We start from the raw sequence: 19,937 nt of genomic DNA, 5'->3' as shown, positions 1-19,937 counted from the left end.
TGTCTTTGTGCCATTACTGTCTGACTAGCTGGCTGTGGTTGGATTATTGCAGTGATCATCAGGATGGTTCTGATTCCAGTGTTGTAAGAAAGACAAGAACATGATGAACCTACTGAAGAATCTTTATCATTGCAATAGAACCATGTACGCAAGCCAAGAACTACTACTGTGGAAGTTGGGCATCCTTCAGAGCCCATTACAGTGTGCAAAAGCTGGTCTGTTATTTCAGATGCTGTTTTCACTGGCTTAATAATTCATTCATCTTATTCGCTTCTTCCTGGCCAGGGTCGTGCCAGGACTGGATCCTACCCAGAACCATTGGGCGCTAGGAAAGAATACCCCCTGGACAGGAGGCCAATCCTTTGCAGGGTGCCACACATGCAGCCATTCACATCCACGATCAATTTAGCATAGCCAATTCACCTAGCATGTGTCAGTGGTCACCTTTCAGTATGTTGTCCAACTCTGGCCCACCTCTGGTCTTCATGATCATCTAAATATCTAAACTACAGTGGTCCACAGAACTTCCTATAGTGGTTATGTAGTGGATTTCTCCAGCACAATCCCACAAGTTCTCCTCACTCCTCAACCCACTCCATCCCTTGATTAGCAAGTGTAGCACCTTGCATTGTGTTGTGGTTCTCCATTAGAAAGGAGGACACATTTGCTAAACATCAGCGTGTCATCTGACCGCCAGCGTACTCGAAGAGCAGCTCCCATCTCATCCAGTCTCGCCACACAAAATGGAGAGTTCCCCTAATCCCCCCCAGGTATTCTGCGGCCTCACAGCACATTTGAGCGGAGTGCAGGAGGTCATAAAATAGACATCCTACTAGCTTCCTGAAAAAGCTTCCTCACATTGTGCTGCAGGGCTGCAGGGCTTCAGGTCTACTGACCCCCACCGCCCCCCCACTGTCCACGTCCTTGACCCATGGCTACGGAGCAGAGCTGGGCAAACTCGCTAGCTGGACTTTGCGGCGTCAGCAGATTCATCTTGGCTCTCGGTCTCAGATGATATGGCTGCTTGGTCGGGCCGGTCTGGTTTTTACAGGTGTGAAAGCTGCTAACGTTAACACAATCGGCTTGGTGACCTTTTTTAATGTCACGTTTGAGACAAAATAACGAGGAGAGGATACAGAAACACAGACACTGGTGCAAGAGAGAGAGAGATTCTTCTTTAATAGTTTTCCTCCTCTTCAACATTCACAAGATGTACAACAGGTATGCCAATCGACAGTTTGTAAACGTTTGCGCGGCTAGTCACAATTTTTAGACTGCTAGACAAAACACATAAGCTGGGAAAAAAAGCGTATGTGTCAAATTAATGTACCTTGTTTTGTTTGTTTTATATTAATACAGGCCAACCTATTCTAAAGTGATATGTTTAGGCCTAGTCCTAGAGGCAGTTATTAAGTCCAAAAAACAAAAAAAAAAACACAACTATATTTAAACCTGTTAAACTTGCACATCCATCAGGGGGCAGTATCGTTACTGCAGTAAAATATAGGGCATTCTTGTAAAACTATTTTATTAAGAATAAAATGTCATTCTTAGGAGAAAAATAGACACTTTGACTTGCTTTAGGAGACAAGAACCATAAAATATAGGTACATCTCTGAAAAAACACCTCCTCTATATAAAAAACACTTGGTAAAATCTTTCAGCTGTGCAGTAAAAGTACTAGGTGCATAGTTTCCTAATGCAATGGCTCAGTGGCTTTCAAAATCGGCCCTCATGGACCCCCAGGTGCTCCACAGTTTATTACTCTAGCCCTATATTCCTCCCTGTAATCTGCTGTCTTTTGATTTGATTGTCAACAAAAACACTGAAGTGATGGCAGACATCTTTCATCAGAACATGGTTATTACCCTCTATGGGTGACCGTAGCGCTCGCTTACTGATCGGATCTATTTTTCTTCCCGGATGGGAGTAAACTTGCTTGTTAATCTTGCTGAAAATCGAATCAATATATGCGTACTACCAGACCAGTGGTACAATCGCATAATACACTCGATATTGGTGCCAACATCCATGCTATCCCATGGCCAGGACCACATATAATAGGGTCTCGTGCTATAAAAAAAATATATATATATATATATATATATATAAGAAGAAGAATAATCAGACTGGTGTGTTCACATAGCTCTAGAAAATGAAAATGAGTCGCATTAAAGCAGCATTATGGAGAATGGATATTTCTTGCTCTTGGGCTTCCCCTACAGTTGGGAAGTGCAATTGATGCTCTGTGCCATCCCTAAAGGCCACACTTTACACTTGCTTTTCTGAACGAGCTGAGAGAGACAGAACCGTCACTGAAAGGGTAATATTACAGGATATTACACAAACGTGTGTCAAAAACGTTACATAGTGCAGTTAAAAGCGGGCCAAGCCTGGAGTGGGAATGAGAGAAACACTATTCTCCTTCTTACAAGTTAGTAAAGCAACACAATCATTTCGTAGCTCGTATTTAAAGGTAAAAAATGCTACATAATGTTGCTTTAAGGCAAATGAAATTGGATTTGCACCGCTTGGTCACAAAAACCTGGTCCGTCTGGGGGTCCCTGAGCACTTGTTTGAGAACCACTATCCTAATTGGTTCGTCCTAGTCGGGAAATGGAGGTATCCAGTCTTACATAGGAATAGGCTGATAAATTCAATGATTCCAAAAAAGAAATAAGTGCTATTAGAGGAAACAGAACATCGAAAATATCAAGCTTTACAAACACAAAAATGACATACATTTGGCAATGCTACAAAAGGTCAGTTAAATCAGATTAAATCAGGAAAAAGAAAGATGTAAGGAAGGAAGGGATGGGGTAAGAGGGTTCAGAAAGACTGAATGTAATATCAGACCACTGAGCAACAAAAGTACAGTAAAATTATTTACAGGACAAAATGACTAACTAGTGAGTTTCAAAAAGAGTAGAAAAAAAACAATACGTAAACATGTTGAACGGGCTGTCCACTTATTTTTGTCCTTTTTTTTTTTTTGACAGAAGGTGGGTCATTTTTTTCTATCACAAAAGTATGACGTGGCTGGCTGAGCAGTTAACAGCAATACAGAGGCAAATACCCTGATCATTTCCCACTGCACACCACACACACACACACGCACACACTCACGGGCACAAAAAATAGTTAACATTCACAGGGCACTGAGCAACTTGACATTTGCATGAAGAACGGCACTTGGTGCCCTGCACACAGACATCATCATGTGCTGAACGAGGTGCTGCTTTAGGAATGCTTATTCTGTGATCAGGCTTCTGGAACACTGGAGCAGATCAGTGAGAGAGAGAGACAGAGAGAGAGTGCAGCTAATATTAGACTATGGTCACGTGCTACGTCCACTCGCGATGCGGTTTCTATATAAAAGCTAAAGACATGAACAACAACAACAACAAAAAGGAGGCAGAAAGATATCCCAAAGTAAACGTAACGGGAGAAGTGCCGATTTCAACCAAAATATGGACTTCAGATTCTGATGACCCTGAAACTGAAAATCCAGAACTGCATTAAGTTACTTAATACACGACTATTTTTCACCATCCTGCTTCATCCACAGACGACCTTCAACAGAAGAGTTAGCGTATGTTCAAAACGTCCATCAATGTTCCAACTCTACGGGTCAGTTCACGTCATAGTCGCATACAAACGTTTGGCCACCCTCGGGTCAAATGATCTGCGTGGTTTTAAGTTAAGGCTATATTAAATTGTACTTAGCATGCAGCAGGTGACTTTGGCTGGGGTGATCAGCGCTCAGTTGTGGTTTTACAAGCATATTTACAACCCTGTTATTTTATTTTAAATTTTTTTTATATTTTTTTTATTTTTTATTTTTAAACACTGATTTTGATTGGCTGATTCTCTCTGCTTTTCTTAAGCTGGTTTACATTACTGCAACAACCCACAACCACATAGCATAGTATTGCGGTCCTCTCTGGATACTTAACTTGGTGAAGAGACTGGCGTAGGGTCTGCTAGGGTTAGCAGGGTTAACGGTCACTTTTGGCCCCATCAGATTTTTCATAAGCCCATCATAAGAGCAAAATCACTGTTTCATTCTAGAGACCAAAGTCACTTAGCTTCTACACCATATGGACAAAAGTATTGGGACACACCTGTTAAGCACCGAATTCAGGTGTTTTATTCAGTCTCACTGACTCAGGTGTATAAAATTAATGAAGGAATGGTACTCCTAGATATTTTACCATCAACTGTGAGGGGTATTATTTATTGAAAAGGGGAAGTCTTTAGGAACGGGGTCGCTGAGCGCTCAGGAGCGTAGTGCATAAAAGCCTCCAACGCTGACACTAGTTAATATGGAGGCCAACTCTTGGATTTGGATTTAGAAAATGGGATGTCATAAATGCTACTGTAGGTGTAATGTGTGGGTGTCCCAGCATTTGGTCCATATAGTGTATGCAGACATCATAGAACAATTAAAAATACTATAGAAATGCATAATACAGCACATTTAATTAAATAACCAGCTGTGGCATGTGTGGCAAAGGTTATGGCCCATTTTAGGTCACTGCCACATTCATTTATTTTCCATATAGGATTTAAAAAGAAATAAATAAAACAGGTCATTAGAACTGAGGTGCCCAAACTTTTGCATGCAACTATGTATTTTAGTTCTTGGCTCTCGTGAACACCAAGGCCAAGAAACCGTCTTTACGTTACTTTCCCTCGCCTGACTTTATTTGGCAGCAAAAAGCTGATTCAGTTAAGGCACCACATTCGCATGGTTGAGAGTTTCAGACTTCAGAAAGTCGAACAAGACACCACTTGGGACCCGCTTCCTTTACACACATTCCCTCACAAACGTTTTCAAGAGAAGCTCAATATTTTCTTTATTAGTTCTGTAGGATTTTCTGCTTGGGTGATTTGTTCTGGCTTTTCTTAGTTTTTTTCCATTCACTTTTCTTTTTTATGACTTTTTTTATGCTTTAGAATTACATGTATGTATTTTTTCCTTTCATTGTGTCTGACCATTCTTTGTTATAAAAAGTCTTTTCTTCACTTTTAGCTGCATTTGAAATTTACAAAAAAAGTGCTTTATAAGAGTGTCTGAAGTTATTACTTACAAAAAGTTGTCTTGGATAATTTAACCACATTAATACAACATTTCCAGGAAGGTAGTTTCCAATATCTAGTCTTTAAAAAAAAAAAAAAAATCTGCATGGCTCTTAGTTCTGTGTTGATTAATGTTAATGCTTATCCTAAACTATACAATATGCATTTGCAAAGCCAAACTGTCCAACGCGATGGTGGACATCCATCCGAATGTCCATTTGTACAGCGGAAGCCTGGTATAAGGGCATTTTCAGACCTAGTTTGAGTTTTGGTTAGAAATCAACCCACACAATGTGCTAAATACAGGCCTTTTTCAGGCTCTTTAACGGGAAGAGGATAAAAGAAAAGATTTATGGCGCAAAGTGGGCACACTCTGGCTTAAGGCTACGTTCAGACGGTGGAGAACTTTCCACTCAAGTGGCACTATGTCTACAGGCTCTGCTGCCCTCATCACCGGCACGTTTCATGAGGAGGCCAATCAAATAAGGAAGCAGGGTAAAATTTAACAGGCAGGCCCAGGATAAGGAACGTCCTACAGAAATCCAGGAAGGTCATAGGTTTCTAATGAGCTCAATTTGTTTTTCCCCTAATCTCAAGATAAGAAACTGATTTGTTGGTATAACAAATAGGTGTTTTCTTAAGATAGTAATGTTGTTTTCTCGGGATGATGAGAAGATTGCTGTTGTGTTGTTGTGATTGCAAAAACAGGTAATCTTAAAGAAACAAATAACCACATGTATGTAGTATCACCTTACAAATCACCTTATTATCTCAAAATTATGAGAAAAAAAATGTGATCATGAGATAATGGTGAATGAGAAAATACGAGAAAATATGATGTCCATCGAACAGTCTAGTTTTGCTCACATTATTTCTAAGTTAACATTCTGATATAACTATATTAATATACTGAATATTAATATTCAGTTAATAATATTCAGTTCAGATAATTACCTGCATTGCTCTAACTGCTCTACTTTCTTCTCCAAAAACAGGGTAATAGATGCTGAATTTCTTTTTTTATCTATTCATTTAGTTTGATAAAGTTTGATAGTTTAATAGGTGATGTTGATCCTCTCTCCTCTCTGTACCTTGAAAACTTGACAGAACGCTCACATCTTAGACAAGGATCACTTGTAGAACGCACCGTCTGAGCGCAGCCCAAGTGTAGCACATAAAATGAGTTGCCAGATCCACCTTCTCACCACTACGTCTTGCTTTCTGTAATGCTACTTCATGAAAGTGCAGTTCACACTTTTAAATACAGCTGGGGAAGCATCTCTGAGACCATGGGCGTGCCTCAAACTCGGGATGCATTGATGCATCAATTGTGAGCTGATGTCGGCACTGATGTGGCTACATTAATATTTGTAAAATGTAAATCCACCTTAATTATCATCATTTAAGAGAAACACTATCACTTATTTGTAGAGGGTTACAAATACAAAGTGCTGCTTCAGGCTAGATTTGATGTTTTTTTCTTCTTCAATATCAAAATCTGTATTAGCCCGAAATTTGATAATAATGGATGATATTCCATCTTCATTAAAAAGTTCATCTCAATTTTGACAACATGCGGTCAGTCGACTACCAAACATACAACACAGGCTTTTCCCAGCAGCCCAGTATGTCTAATCTCCCTATTGTAGTCACTCACTTGTCTTCCAGACATGGGAACTAAATAGGGGTCAATTTGAGACACGGCCCACATTTCGATTCGTGCCTCAATGTGTTCGCACCTGCCCAGCCAAACTAAGAAGGCAAAAACACCAGGGTTCAAAAGTCTAAAACTGCCCCACAGGCCCTATAGCTTAGCTAAGTGCAATGGCAAAGCATTTAAAATACCTGAGACCAGTCGTTGAGATGCTGAATGATTTCCACTCCTCTTTCCTTCCCGCATTCGCCACTGCACTGTAAGCCATACAACAACGGAGGACTGCGGCAAGTTGAGCCTCTCCCTAAGTGCTGCTTTTCTGCAAACTAATGAACAACACTGGTGTTTTGTCATGGCTGTTTGTAGCCTTTATCCAGTTCTGCATTTGGTAGTAAGTGCTGTCAGTTTTAATCATGGCTTGCTGAGATCCTAATTGCGAGTTTCAGAGGTAGGACTTTGCATTGTGCAACAACTACATATCAATTTCCTGTACTTGATCATATGCCAGAGGAGTATAATGAATGGCATTTGCTTGCTTACCAACTGGAAAATAATTATTTTAGCAAAAGAACAACAACACTGCACTAATCTTAGCTAAACAGATGCAGCTGATCTGCTGCAAGCTGCTAAACAAACAAAAAAAGCATGTTGTTCTTGATGTGTTCTAGTAAAAGCACCAAACAAACGTTCTGTAGATTTAGGTATTTAACATTTTACATAGTAAGGCTTTGTTTTCCTTTCTGTTTTAATTCTGTAGTTTAAATTACTAACAGTTTTTATGTTTTTTTTTTTGTTTGTTTTTTTTGTCTGTTATCCATTTTTCCACTTTGGATGCCCACATTCATTTAGCTTGTTAATCCTAAGAGTTTCATGATTCCTATATATATATATTCCATTTGAACAGTCTTGAAAGCACTTCTGAAGATATAAAAATAAGCATCTAAACCTTTAGAGTCATCATGGCCTCTTCCCCCACCCCCCCACATCTAAACTACAGGCTATAATCTCTAGGCATTCTGGAGAGATTTCTAAGAGTCCTTGAGATGATGTTAGTGCAGCTATTTTGTGTCTATGTGCGTCTTCGCCTGACTGATCCGAGCTCTCTGGCAGAAATGTCAAGGTGCTTATAAATATATGGCAACGGGTCCGACGTAAGGAAAGGTTTGTTCACATTCACCCGAAGTAAGAAGGCAAAGGAGGAGAGGGTTGGCTTGGCAAAAGACACGACGAAAATTGGTTAAATGGCTGGAACAGATAAGAGATTAAACCTAGTTTTTACCCCCTCGATACCTCATCATGTAAAACTACCATGGTCATGAATCAGTGAATCAGTATAATACATACGAATAACTGCCTTCCGCCACAATGAGGATATTCTGTCAGTATCCCGATTCAGCGTTGCAATGTCTTTGAACAATGAGGCTTGGCGAATACCCTTATTAGAAAGAGAGAAAGTAAAAAGGAACCATAAAGTCTTATAAAGTATCTCAACTACAACACAACGTGATCAGCCAGTTAGTGATTCAGGCGATTCCCTGAAAGCCAAACTCGGCTCTCGTGAAGATACCTCAACCAAACACAACCACACAAGACAGACGGCGGTCATGGTAATCCCTTGGATGGCATGTCTCCAAATGACGCTTGATATTTTGATAGTCTTTTGAGGATGCTGTGAAAATATATATGTCCGCCCCGGACACAGAAGAACCTTCCATCTGTAGAACCACCCACCAATGGTGCCAATGAACATCTTGAGTACTTGTCCTTCTTACCACAAGCGGGGCAAATTTGGTCAAAAGGCTAAGGTGGCATCTGCACCTTAATGTAGAAGAACATGGGGCTGGGGACGAAGGATACACGTTCGGTTTGTGTAGAGGCAAACCCACCAACACCAGCAGTCTTTTTTTCTTCTAGGTTTTCTGTGGGTCTGGAGACAGAGGGCCTGGCGTGTTGGTGCCGTCTAGACTGTGGACTGGCATGGATATCTGGGTGGAGCTCAGGACAGAGGGGAACTGAAAAAAAGGAAAACAAAAATCCACAATGAGATAAGAGGACATAAAAACAGATGATCAATGACACGGAGGAAGGGGGTGGGTGGAAGAGGAAGACAGCAGATTGGCACTCAGAAGAATAATAAGAATGAACTCACCTGAAAGAGGGTGTGTGCCCCCTGGCGACGGGCAGGGCTGAGAGGGGCGACAGGACTGAGCGTGCTCCAGAAGTGAATGTTGGAGAGAAGAGGGCTGGGCGTGAGCAGCAGGGGTGTCTAGGAGGAAAAGAACACACCTTCAGATCAGTTATTCTGGTCAATACTAAGGTGTACTCAGGGTTTCCCCACCCTTTATAAGCAAACATATTCCAGAATATCAGAATTTAATGATAGGAGCAAAACACAGAGAGGAGAAAGCAGAGGGTGGAGCTATACCTCAACAAGCATGCAAATCAGCATGCTCATGTGTTTTTGTGACAAAACATGTTGCTGGATAGCAGACAGATACATTGCAGGCTCCTCTTGGTAAAAGATCTGGTAATTCATGACCCCGTGTCGCTAATCAGTGTAAGACAGCAAGCTGATTGGCTCTGTTGTGCAAACCCCAACCAAAATATTACACAACTAAAACATTCCCAAAAACAAGACAGCAGCTTGTGTAGTGTGAAAAGTACAACGATCTGCCCACTCTGAAGGCAGTGCAGTATAAGCCTGGCATAAGATGCACATCCCTCAGTAAATCCTTGAATGATTTCCAAAATATAAGGTGCACTGGTTTCAGAGAGACCCGTGGGGATGGACAGACTAGTGTTATTTTTGGTAAAAAGTGAAGTAATGGCTTTATAGAAAGTCTGGTTGTACGTCAGATGGAAAACTGGAAGGCTTACAGACTAGGGATGGGCAATATCACAATATTTTATCATATTGTGATAAATTGTGTCATCGTGATACACAATATGCTTTTCTAAGCATATAGAAGATAATGTTAGTGCTTAATAAACACTAATCAGTTGCAGGTTTCATTACAAACAGTGTAATTAGACTGCTTTAATAAGATGAAGCGCAGCAGATGTTGAAAAAAATAAATCACTGTATTTAGTACGGGAGAGTATCTAAATAGCTTTTAGGAATCTGCCCCTACTGATTAGATATGGGAAAAAATATCATGATATTTAAATACATTTTTTTACAAAATAAATTTTCATGTAGACAAAATGCTGTAACAGCGTAAATAAAAAACAAACAAAAAAGCTGGTATCCAAATACTCTTACATACTGAGTACTGTGATTTTTACAAAAAAATATGCTTCACTCCATTGAATTAAATAAGACCCACAACACTCTTTGTAAGGAAACAGTGCAGATAATCAGTCCTCTTTAAGCACTGATGATATCCACAATACACTCATAAAAGCATATTGTGTACCACGACAACAAAATTTAATCACGATACGATAAAATAGTCATATTACCCAGCTCTACTACTGAAGTATTTAGTCTGTGATTACATACATTGTGATAAATAACATGTATTGTGAAAAATGTCAAATAAAATAAAATATTAAATAAAATATTGTGATATAGTATTTTTACCATATCGCCCAGCCCTACTAGAGACGCTATGAGGAGTATACTAAAACATACACATAACCTGGAAAATGTCTGACATCTGTAAGCTCAGGCCTTCATGTCAGGCCTTCATAAGCACTGTTGGTACTTTTACATGCTGTGTCTGAAGCTGAACAAAGCTTGTGTTTTGTAATAGTATGAATCAGTTTGTGTTTGTTCTTACATTCTGCCTCCAAACACTGTCTTATACCGCTGCACAAAGTGTCTATGCTCCCTTCTCTGGCATCTAGTTTAGATTCTGCCAATTCCCCAGACGTGCAACACCGCCACTGCTGTCAGTTTAAATGTGAAGGGAGAAAAAAAATAAGCCTGGGAATGGCTCGGGGCTCTAAGGATTAAGGAGCTAAAAAAATTTGGATAACGGATATTATTTGCTGATATCATTCAACATGGTCAAAATTTAACTTCCAAAAGTTTGAACCTGCACTTTACTGGCTGAAATTACTGTGATCCGCAGATCATCAATAACAACTGGTATAGGAGTTTGGTATAGGAGTTTGCCATTTCCACACAATTAATGATTCCATTTGATACGACAGCGGTATAGATGACAACTACATGCCATATAAATTAAGGGGTAATTGGTGACATTGGTGACAAATCAAGCTACGATATTTTGCCCTTGTTTACATCTATCCTTTGCTCAACCATTGACCCTAGCTTAGTCGTAGCTCGTCTTACACACAGATATACATACCTAGCTGGCGTGTTTGGTCCTGCAAGGCAGGTCAACAGCACCGGCATCTTAGGATGGCCATCTTGAACTTTTAAGGATGTGCAGATTGAAGTGCTGACTTCTGATTGTACAATGCCACAAAACCGTGCAACTTCTGGCTCAACTAGTACCCGAGGAGAGGTTTGCAGACATGTTGTACTGAGCTATTTATTGCAAACTGATGAATGTTTGTAGAATTTGCTATAACAAATCTAATTTGCAGTGAGGGTTGAATCATTTCGACTGCAACTTGTAACCAGCAGCATGTAGTGATTAATATTTGTTTGTGATTTGTTTTGTATATAGATTTTTACCTCGTGCTTGATAGAGCACCCAACAGTTGTTGTTTATTTATTCATATAAAGATAAATGTACCAAAGGTAGCCAGCAGGCCTTTGTCCACTGTATGAGGCTTAGGGTTGTATTTTACTTCTTTTAAATGTGTGTAATTCTAAATATGTAGCTTACCCAGCCATGTTGTATATAGCTGTCATCAATGCTGTTTTAATCTATTTCAGCTTTGACGATTCATATAAGCCTGAAATATATGTTTATAAATCATATGCAGAAATAAATCAACAACATGTCTGAGGACTAACAAAATAATTGTGGTGAAAACCGATTTAATCATGAGAACTCATCACATCCAAGCACACATGTATTTGCAGACGTATTGCCTCAGATAGAGAACACCAGACAACGCGGCGTCTAGGTAAGGTATGTATGTATGTGATATATATAAAGATATTTAGCGCTGACTGTGTTCTTTTGTTCAAAATTGCTTGTGTTTTCCTTCAATTTAGGTCTTAAAAGGAAACAAGTTATCCATTCTGAGACACTATTTAAACATTACCAGACATGTTATAACCGAGCAAACCTGAGGGCTCCTCATTTATAATGTTATAATGACACCGGTGTCACTGGTTGAAATATGAATGGGAATTCTCAGAACACTCAACATGGCGTCTCTTATAATGAATAAAGGCTCACTTCAACAAAAAGAGCCAATCAGCTTGCTGTCTATGCCACGAGCAGAGGAGGGTTGACGAGCTAATGGGGAAAAGTTTCCCTCGATGCTGAGATATGCACAAGGGCAGTAGCTAGAACAAATAAAATAAATATATAATAATATTATATAGACAAATATAACTTTAGCATATACTTCATTGTAAGCACTGAATAATTTATAGTAGTTACTGAATAAAAAGTAGGAACTATTAGCCTGTAGTTTAAGGGATTAGTTCAGTCTGGATTGTAGGTGTTGAGGAACACCTGTGCTTTAATGAGGCGTTTAGTTTTATGGTGGAAAGTTTCCCTCTATGTTGAGATATGCACAAGGGTAGTAGCTAAAATAAATATATCATAATATTATACAGACATATATAAAAAATGATCACGTTTTTGTGCTTTATTAAGCAGACCCTATAACCTACTCATGGGCTTTTAGTCAGATTTGTATCATCTTTAATTTAAAATAAATCTTCCAGTATTTTGGGCTTTCCCTATTCCAAGAGATGGAAGGCTGGTCTCATGTGACTGGAAATAACGGCCTGGTGGAGTTGCAAAGATTGCTGCCAAGTGAACAGGCTTTCCTAGAAGGACTGTGATACTACTTGAGAGACTAGGATATTGTTGTTGCATTAGCCAATGGCTTCATCAAACACTATATTGTATCGTGTACCATGAAGTCTTCAATACAGCTGTGATAAGGAGTGACTGAAAACAAATCTAATGCTATTGCTTCCATGAACAGATTAATAGGCATTCAACATTATAAGTACAGTGTTTGAGACAAAAGTTGTTCTTTGGATTGTCCTGATCTAACAAGCTCATTTGTTAGACCCAAGCAAACATACTAGTCACATTAAGAAAATATGACTGCCATATAATAATAATAATAACAATAACAACTATTCCTCATTTCCTGCTCTCTAGAAACTGACATAAGAGCATAAACCTATTTATTCAAAGCTGTCAGTTCTTATACCTCTTAGCAGGGAACGTAATATATGACCACAAACAAGAAACAAAAGAAAAAGACACAAAACAAAAGCGTTAAGATAATGATTAGTGAACAAGTTTTGAAGAACAGAAAGTCTACACAAGCTCTTCTCAAAGTTAAGGACGCCTCGCATCATGACAATGCAAAAATCAAAGACAATACAGTCCCTCATCCGTCATCGAACTGGAGAAATGGCTGAAAGACAGCCGAGGATCATCCTCCGTAGCTGAGCGTATAGCTGCTCATAAAAGCAGGCATTATTCGGCCTTAATGAGGTCATCCATCAAAGTTACATTCAGCCAAATTTCATCATATGACCCCATCTATGTAAGTACCCATCCACAGGGGGCTTTCAAATCCAGAAGCAAAACAAAATTCCATAGCTGGTACGTTACTGCCATCTAGTGTCTGAAGACATGATGACTCCGCCATAAAACTAAACGCCTCATTAAAGCACAGGTGTTCCTCAACATCTACAATCCAGACTGAACCAACCCCTTAAACTGCAGGCTAATAGTTCCCACTTTTTATTCAGTAACTACTATAAATTATTCAGTGCTTACAATGAAGTATATGCTAAAGTTACATTTGTATATAGTGGAAAAGCCCTGGCTGGGACAGAACGAGCATACTGACCTGAAGGAAGGCTGGGGTGAGGGAGGCTGTGGGCAGCGAGGGACTAGACAGGTTGAGGGGGCTCATGTCCGAGCTGGTCACCAGCAGTGTGGGCATCAGCTCCAGGACTTTGGGCTTTTTCGACTTGCCGCTCTGGCTGCGGGCTGGAGACAGTGACATCTCTGACTCCGAGGTCTGAATAGTGTCGCTAGACACTGAGGAGGGCTGGACCTGAGCACAGAAACATTCAGATTAAGGTTAGCACTCAGAGCTCCAGCCTAGGTATTTGACTGTTCTACTAATATTTTCAATAAGAAGTTGATTAATTGGTATTTTGCAGAAATATTTTTTACAGAAATATCAACCAATGTGAAAATGCATAAATATATAAATGCAATTAGCCGGATGACAGAATCTCAGCTGAACAAGAATTACTGATTAATTCTAGTCAATATATCTAAAAATGTTTTAGAAATATTATGATTATTTATATTATATATTTATTTATAGACAGATTTTTATACTTTTTTTTATTTATACTACTGAAATTGTCTTGTTTTCTAGCAAATCATTTAGTTAGTTTCAAGAGTCGTCTCTCTTAAGCTAAATTAACTGCCAAGGGACCAATATATATATTTTTTTTTACTTGCCAAAATAGTGAAGAAAGCAAGTGCGTTTTGAACAATGGGCCTTACTCATCAATATCGTTCTAAGAACTGTCTTACATGTTTGGAAAAAAAAAATCCATCATGTGACTTTAAAGTGCAGAATTGTTCACAGCTCTGCTCTTACAAGGATGAATCCCACTGTCCTCATAAACTCAGCAAATCCCAGTTAAGACGTGTGTGAATGTTTTAAAGAATGGCTGGTTTGTGAAGAAGGCCCAACGTTTCCTTTTCTGCTGTGAATGACTGCTTTCAGTTTTCACCTGCAGCCGAAGCTCAGAGGGCTGGGAGGAGATGGACTCGATGTCAGTGTCAATCACCAGCTCCTGCGAGTCTGCCGGCGTGCTGGGAGAAGGCGAGCGGCAGAGCAGCGGAGGGGAGATCCCTGAAAGGCGGAGAGCTGCCGGGGCCGCCTCCGTTCCAGCGACCACCTCGAGCGAACACAGCACGTGCTGGCCGGCCGACTGCTTGTTCTCAGACTCGGACGTCGGGAACGGGGCTTGAAGGGGATGCATGAGCAGGGACGGCTTCTCTGAGGCTTGCTGAAGGAGTCTACTTGGAGGAGCAGTGCCGAATTTGATGACGGAGGGCGGCTGGGGAAAAGCCTCCTGGCCAGCTTTCTTCTCGGCCAGCTTCTCTCCGGGATTTTCCATCTTGATGGACTTGAAGAGCTGTGTTCCGGACTGCAGAGAGGTCAGGGTGAAGGAGGTGTACAGACCTGAGTGGATGTAATCATTTCGACTAGATGGTTTTGCCTGGACAAGAGCTCCGTTGCCTCGCTCTCCTGCTGCTTTGCTGTCTTTGTTGTCCCTCATGGTGCTGGTGGCTTTGTCGGGCAGTGGGAGGGAGGAGCTCCCCATGCCCCCCTCACCAGCCCCATCTGCCTTAGCCATGATGTCGCCTTTTAGAATGTCAGGGTAGGAGACAAAGCGGTACACAAACTTCTGGCCATTTACTTTCTTAATGATGTTCTGGGAACAAAAGAGACACAGATTCATCAGAGTCATCACTAAAGAATCACTATAGCTGTTTGATTCATTAATTCATAAAATCTGGCAGACTGATGCTTACACAGTCATATGCAAAAGTATAAGCACCCAAATGACCTCCTTTTTTCAACTGAGAAGTCAACAACATGAAATCCTAAATGTATCTAAAATAATAATAAATAAATAAATTAATAAATGCAAAATCAGTGCGGCCTGTTCAAGTTTGGACACCAAAAGCATTGCAAAGGCCCTGATTTCATAGCGCTTGATTAGCAAGTAGCTTGAGGCATGTGACCGTTAGGATTTAGGAACAGTCAGCTGAGTGAAGTTGGTTTTACTAGTTAACCGTCTGCACTTGAATGTCTAAAGATCTGGTAACTAATAACATAACTAGTAATGGATTCCAACAAGGCAGGGGAAGGCTATAAGAAACATCCACACATTTTCAGCTCATGGTTTCAATAGTGTGAACTATTATTATTAAGAACTGACCGTTCAGGGGAAATGTGGAAGTCAAGCCGAGATCTGAACTACAACAAAAACTCCCACAACTGCTGATATGCCCATACAAAAGCAGAATCAAAGCTCCTACATGACTGCCAGGGCCCTTAAGAAAGGTTTAGCGGAGTCAAGAGTGGTGGTGGTAGTAGTACCCGAAAAAAAAAAAAAAATAAACCTGAACAAGACTGGGGACAGTCCAAGTCTTGTTTTTTTTTTTTTTTGGTCTAGCATTTGTCTAGTCTAGAAATTGTAAACTAAAAAAAAATCACGTCAGATATCAGACATGTCTTTGCTGATCGGCTGCATTTGGGGCAAGCCATGAATCACATACTATAAGAACAGTCACCTTAACCTAAAAAACCTTTGTAGTATTGAGGGTCGTGTTTTACACACAACTCTGGGAGTGAAAGTAATCTTGTTTATGTTTCACAGGCCAGTTGTTAATGACAGTAGGTTCTGAGCTGGTCAGGAATGAGTTTTGCCACTTTTAGTAGAGTGGAAAGTAATTTGGCATGGCCGAGTACAACACTACGCTACTGCCATTGTTCATTGGATCACTCTTAAACTGTGTATGTGTTATATAATCTAACTTGATTGGTCAGTTAGGTTCAAGGGACACTTTTTCCATAAAATAATAAATAATAACAATAATAATGATATAGTTTGGGCACTTTTAGTAGAGTGGGAAATAATTTGGCATGGCCGAGTACAACACTACGCTACTGCCGTTTTCATTGGATAACTCTTAAACTGCGCACGTGTTATATAATCTAACTTGGTCACTGCGGTCCTAAATATTGTGATGTAGAACTTCGTCCATGACCCTGTCACCCAGTTCAGTGGTTGTCCTTCCTTGGATCACTTTTGGTAGGTACTGACCACTGCATACAGGAAAACAAAACCATGTTTTAGATGTGCTCTGACCCTCTCGCCCAGCCACCACAGTTTGGTTCTCGTCAGTGTGTCTTAGATTCCTCAGATAACCCTGAAAAAAGCATGTGTACGCACTTATGTTACCAGTTCTGTAACTCTCGGCTTGTCCAGAAATGCATGTAATGCACATCCTTTAGAAACACAATCTTCACATAATGCTGCTTTAATTCCCAGGTTTCAAATCGAAACCCTTGTTTTTTATGCCTTCAGCATTCGAGATGTTCTACGGTGTGGTGTGGACTGCTGAACTCATTCTAATCTCCCTCTCAGAAGTTCATTGTTCAAGCAAGACGTTCCTCCAAATTGCAAACTCCAAAAGATAAGAGACAAAGTCAAACTTGAACAGAGCAGAACTGATCCAAATTGCACCTGATTACTGAAGTAGACCAACAGCTGTCTCTTAATTATCCCTATAATTAAGTTGTTTACTAGAGGGGGCAATTACCCCTTCTCACATCTAAAGAATACATTTAATTACCTTAGCAAAATGACAGAGGACAAAAACTGTCTCCTCCAACACAGCACTCTCTCAAACACCATCTACTTACCACTGCAAACCACAAACAGCGGTGCCAGTAGCTACTTAATGATGCTCAGACTTTCACCAGAGCATGGGGGATGTACACTAAACACACACACACAGTGCATTAATGTTTTCAGCAGTCGCCCATGTAATCCATAGTGATTGATAACGAGTGTCGAGTTGTGTAAGCCACTGTTGGTCCGCTAACAGCAAAGCTGGCGGTCCACTGGCGTTTTGCTTAGCGTTTTCAGGGCCACCCACCAGTAGTTAAGCAGAGTATTAGACAAAATGCCACTTTTCCATCAACAGTCCAATTTACTTTTTAATGCAGTTTTCCCCTCAGTTCTTCCTTTTGTTATACTTTCTAAAATGAAAGTCTCTGTGAATTTAATATCGGTTTGTGAAGATTAAAAACCAGTTAGATTCTGTACACATGTCCCATGGTGGACCAGCAGTGGCAAATGGTCAGCGGGGTGCCGACCTTATCAAGCAAGTGGACTGATATATGCTCGCTATCTGGGGTGAGACTTGATATGCACTGCTCTCCTTCTCCATGACATATCTTATTATATCTGCCCAATAGCATTTATTTTACTCCAGTCTTTGATACATGGAGTGCATTATTAATATCATAACATGTTGGATCACTGGCTTCAGGTGAAATGTGAAGAGAATTACTGTATTTGTATATATATGTGGAGAAAGAGTTCCCGGTTTAACATTTCACTATTTTTTCCCATAACCATCAATCAGTATCATCTTACTTACAGTGTTTAATTATTTTTTTTTTGGACTAATGCATGTAGATCAACTTCTCAGAATCTCATCAGAAATAACCTACACTCAGTATGGCCCCTCTGACTGAAAAATAACCCGTGAAGAGTGTTCTTACTGTACTGTAGCTGTTAAGCTGCTCTCAAATGTAAAGAAGAAACACAAAACAAAATAAAACAAAAAACCATTTAACTTCACGGTACGGCTACATAAAACAGAGTTGGAAAACTGCCAAAAAACAGGTACACACCATTGCCAAATAAAAAGATCTAGGCCTACGGTGCTAATCTTTTTTAGTTTTTATTTTATTATTATTTTTTAAAGTTAAGTGACTATCAGACTCTTGCTTATACCTCACTAAGCGCTTTATTAGGTCTTCTGCTGTTGTAGCTTTTCTGCCCACCATAATTCAGAGTGGTTATCTGAGCTACTGTCTTTCTCTCTTTCTCCCCCCCCCCCCCCCCCCCCCAAAGATCACATTTTCCCCCATTTTGATGGTTGATGTGAACACTATCTGAAGCCGCTGGTCCATATCCGCATGACTTTTCGCATTCCACTGCTGCCACATGATTAGTTGATTAAATAACTGCATGAATGAGTAGATGAAATGCCTTCCTAATAAAGTGCCCATGTGTGTTATTTGTGCTATTAACAAATATTCATGCTAATAAAACTATAACTTTCATCAACACTGCTATGGCTAGAACCTAGCATCAGCGTGTAGTGCTAGTACAGGATATAGACCCATAACAAAAGGCCAACCTTGTCATAGTAGTAGCGCAGGGCCCGGCTCAGTTTGTCATAGTTCATGCTGGGTTTGTTTTTGCGAGCGCCCCACAGCTTGGCCACCTCCTCCGCCTGCAGCAGCTTGAACTCCCCATCCTCATTGGTCCAGCAGATGAGCTGGTCGTTGCTGGGGTCCAAGAGGAGTTGCAGCAGGAACTGCCACAGGGTCACTGAGCTGTCCATGCTCTCCTCTAGAAGACCCAAAAGAAAAACACTGCATTACACAAGGAGCCAAAACATGATCACTATAAGGTTGATTACCTCGTAACTGAGCAGTTAGTTCTTGCATTCAACACCTTCGTGGATGTTTGAGAAAAGGGCAGGCATGACGATGTGCCCATGCTCACCCCTGTCAACCATCAAATCACATACAATGGACACACTCATCTCTAATGAGTTGAAACTGGACCTTGGGGTGTTGGAAGAAAGTTGTGTGGTCCAACGAGGACATTCAGGTACGTGTGTGCTGTTTACTTGTGGAATGTGCTGGAACAGGTCCAACCTGTGGCAGCCCCACCCCGCAACTTACAGGACTTTCAAAGGATCTGCTGGAACGTCTTGATGTCTGATAACACAGATGGCACCTTCATAGGTCTTGTAGAGTCTATGGCTATAAGCCAATGTTGACGTGTTACATTAGTACAGGATACAGACAGTATACCAACAAACACTACCAGACCAGAGTACCCATTCTAACCCCTGTCCACCATCGGAAGCATCAACAATGGAGATACAGCCGCTGCAACTGGACATTGTAAATATGGTAGAAGAATTTGTGGTCCAACAAGTCCTGTTTTATTTTTTGTACTTTACATGGACAACTAGGGATGTCCCAAGTAGCGTTTATTTTTTACCCCAGAGGCTCTTAATGCTGACTATTGGTCGATACCGTGGGTCGTTGGTCGATCTGTGCGTTTCTATAAATAACAGAGCCCCGCAAGTTGGTAGAGAGAGATATAGGAGGCACTTTTCATCAAACTAGTTTTGACAGGTCGTTTCGACCAATCAGATCATGCCACGTCATTAAGCCACGCCCCCTGCATGTCCCTCCCTCGACCAATCAGAAGCGTGCATTATCA

General features: G+C 40.5%; 1 protein-coding gene across 2 annotated transcripts in view; it reads right to left on the bottom strand.

Annotated features, from left to right (window-relative positions):
• Nucleotides 1-1,155: 1,155 nt before the first annotated feature.
• Nucleotides 1,156-19,937, bottom strand: part of elk4 (ETS transcription factor ELK4) — a 41,137-nt gene continuing 22,355 nt past the window's right edge. Inside the window, exons 2-7 of one of the 2 annotated variants that reach the window (XM_072665730.1) lie at nucleotides 18,835-19,049; nucleotides 14,616-15,323; nucleotides 13,709-13,918; nucleotides 8,886-9,002; nucleotides 8,623-8,748; nucleotides 1,156-3,277 (exon numbers count right to left, since the gene is read on the bottom strand). In XM_072665730.1, coding sequence (XP_072521831.1) covers nucleotides 8,647-8,748; nucleotides 8,886-9,002; nucleotides 13,709-13,918; nucleotides 14,616-15,323; nucleotides 18,835-19,041 — 1,344 coding nt within the window. In that variant the 5' untranslated portion in view covers nucleotides 19,042-19,049 and the 3' untranslated portion in view covers nucleotides 1,156-3,277; nucleotides 8,623-8,646. Of the gene's footprint in view, nucleotides 8,749-8,885; nucleotides 9,003-13,708; nucleotides 13,919-14,615; nucleotides 15,324-18,834; nucleotides 19,050-19,937 lie in introns of both variants that reach the window. The other variant, XM_072665729.1, reaches the window with a different exon arrangement.

Source organism: Salminus brasiliensis, chromosome 21 (assembly GCF_030463535.1).
Source record: "Salminus brasiliensis chromosome 21, fSalBra1.hap2, whole genome shotgun sequence".
NCBI lineage: Eukaryota > Metazoa > Chordata > Actinopteri > Characiformes > Bryconidae > Salminus > Salminus brasiliensis.
This window is presented reverse-complemented; position numbering and strand designations above follow the sequence as displayed.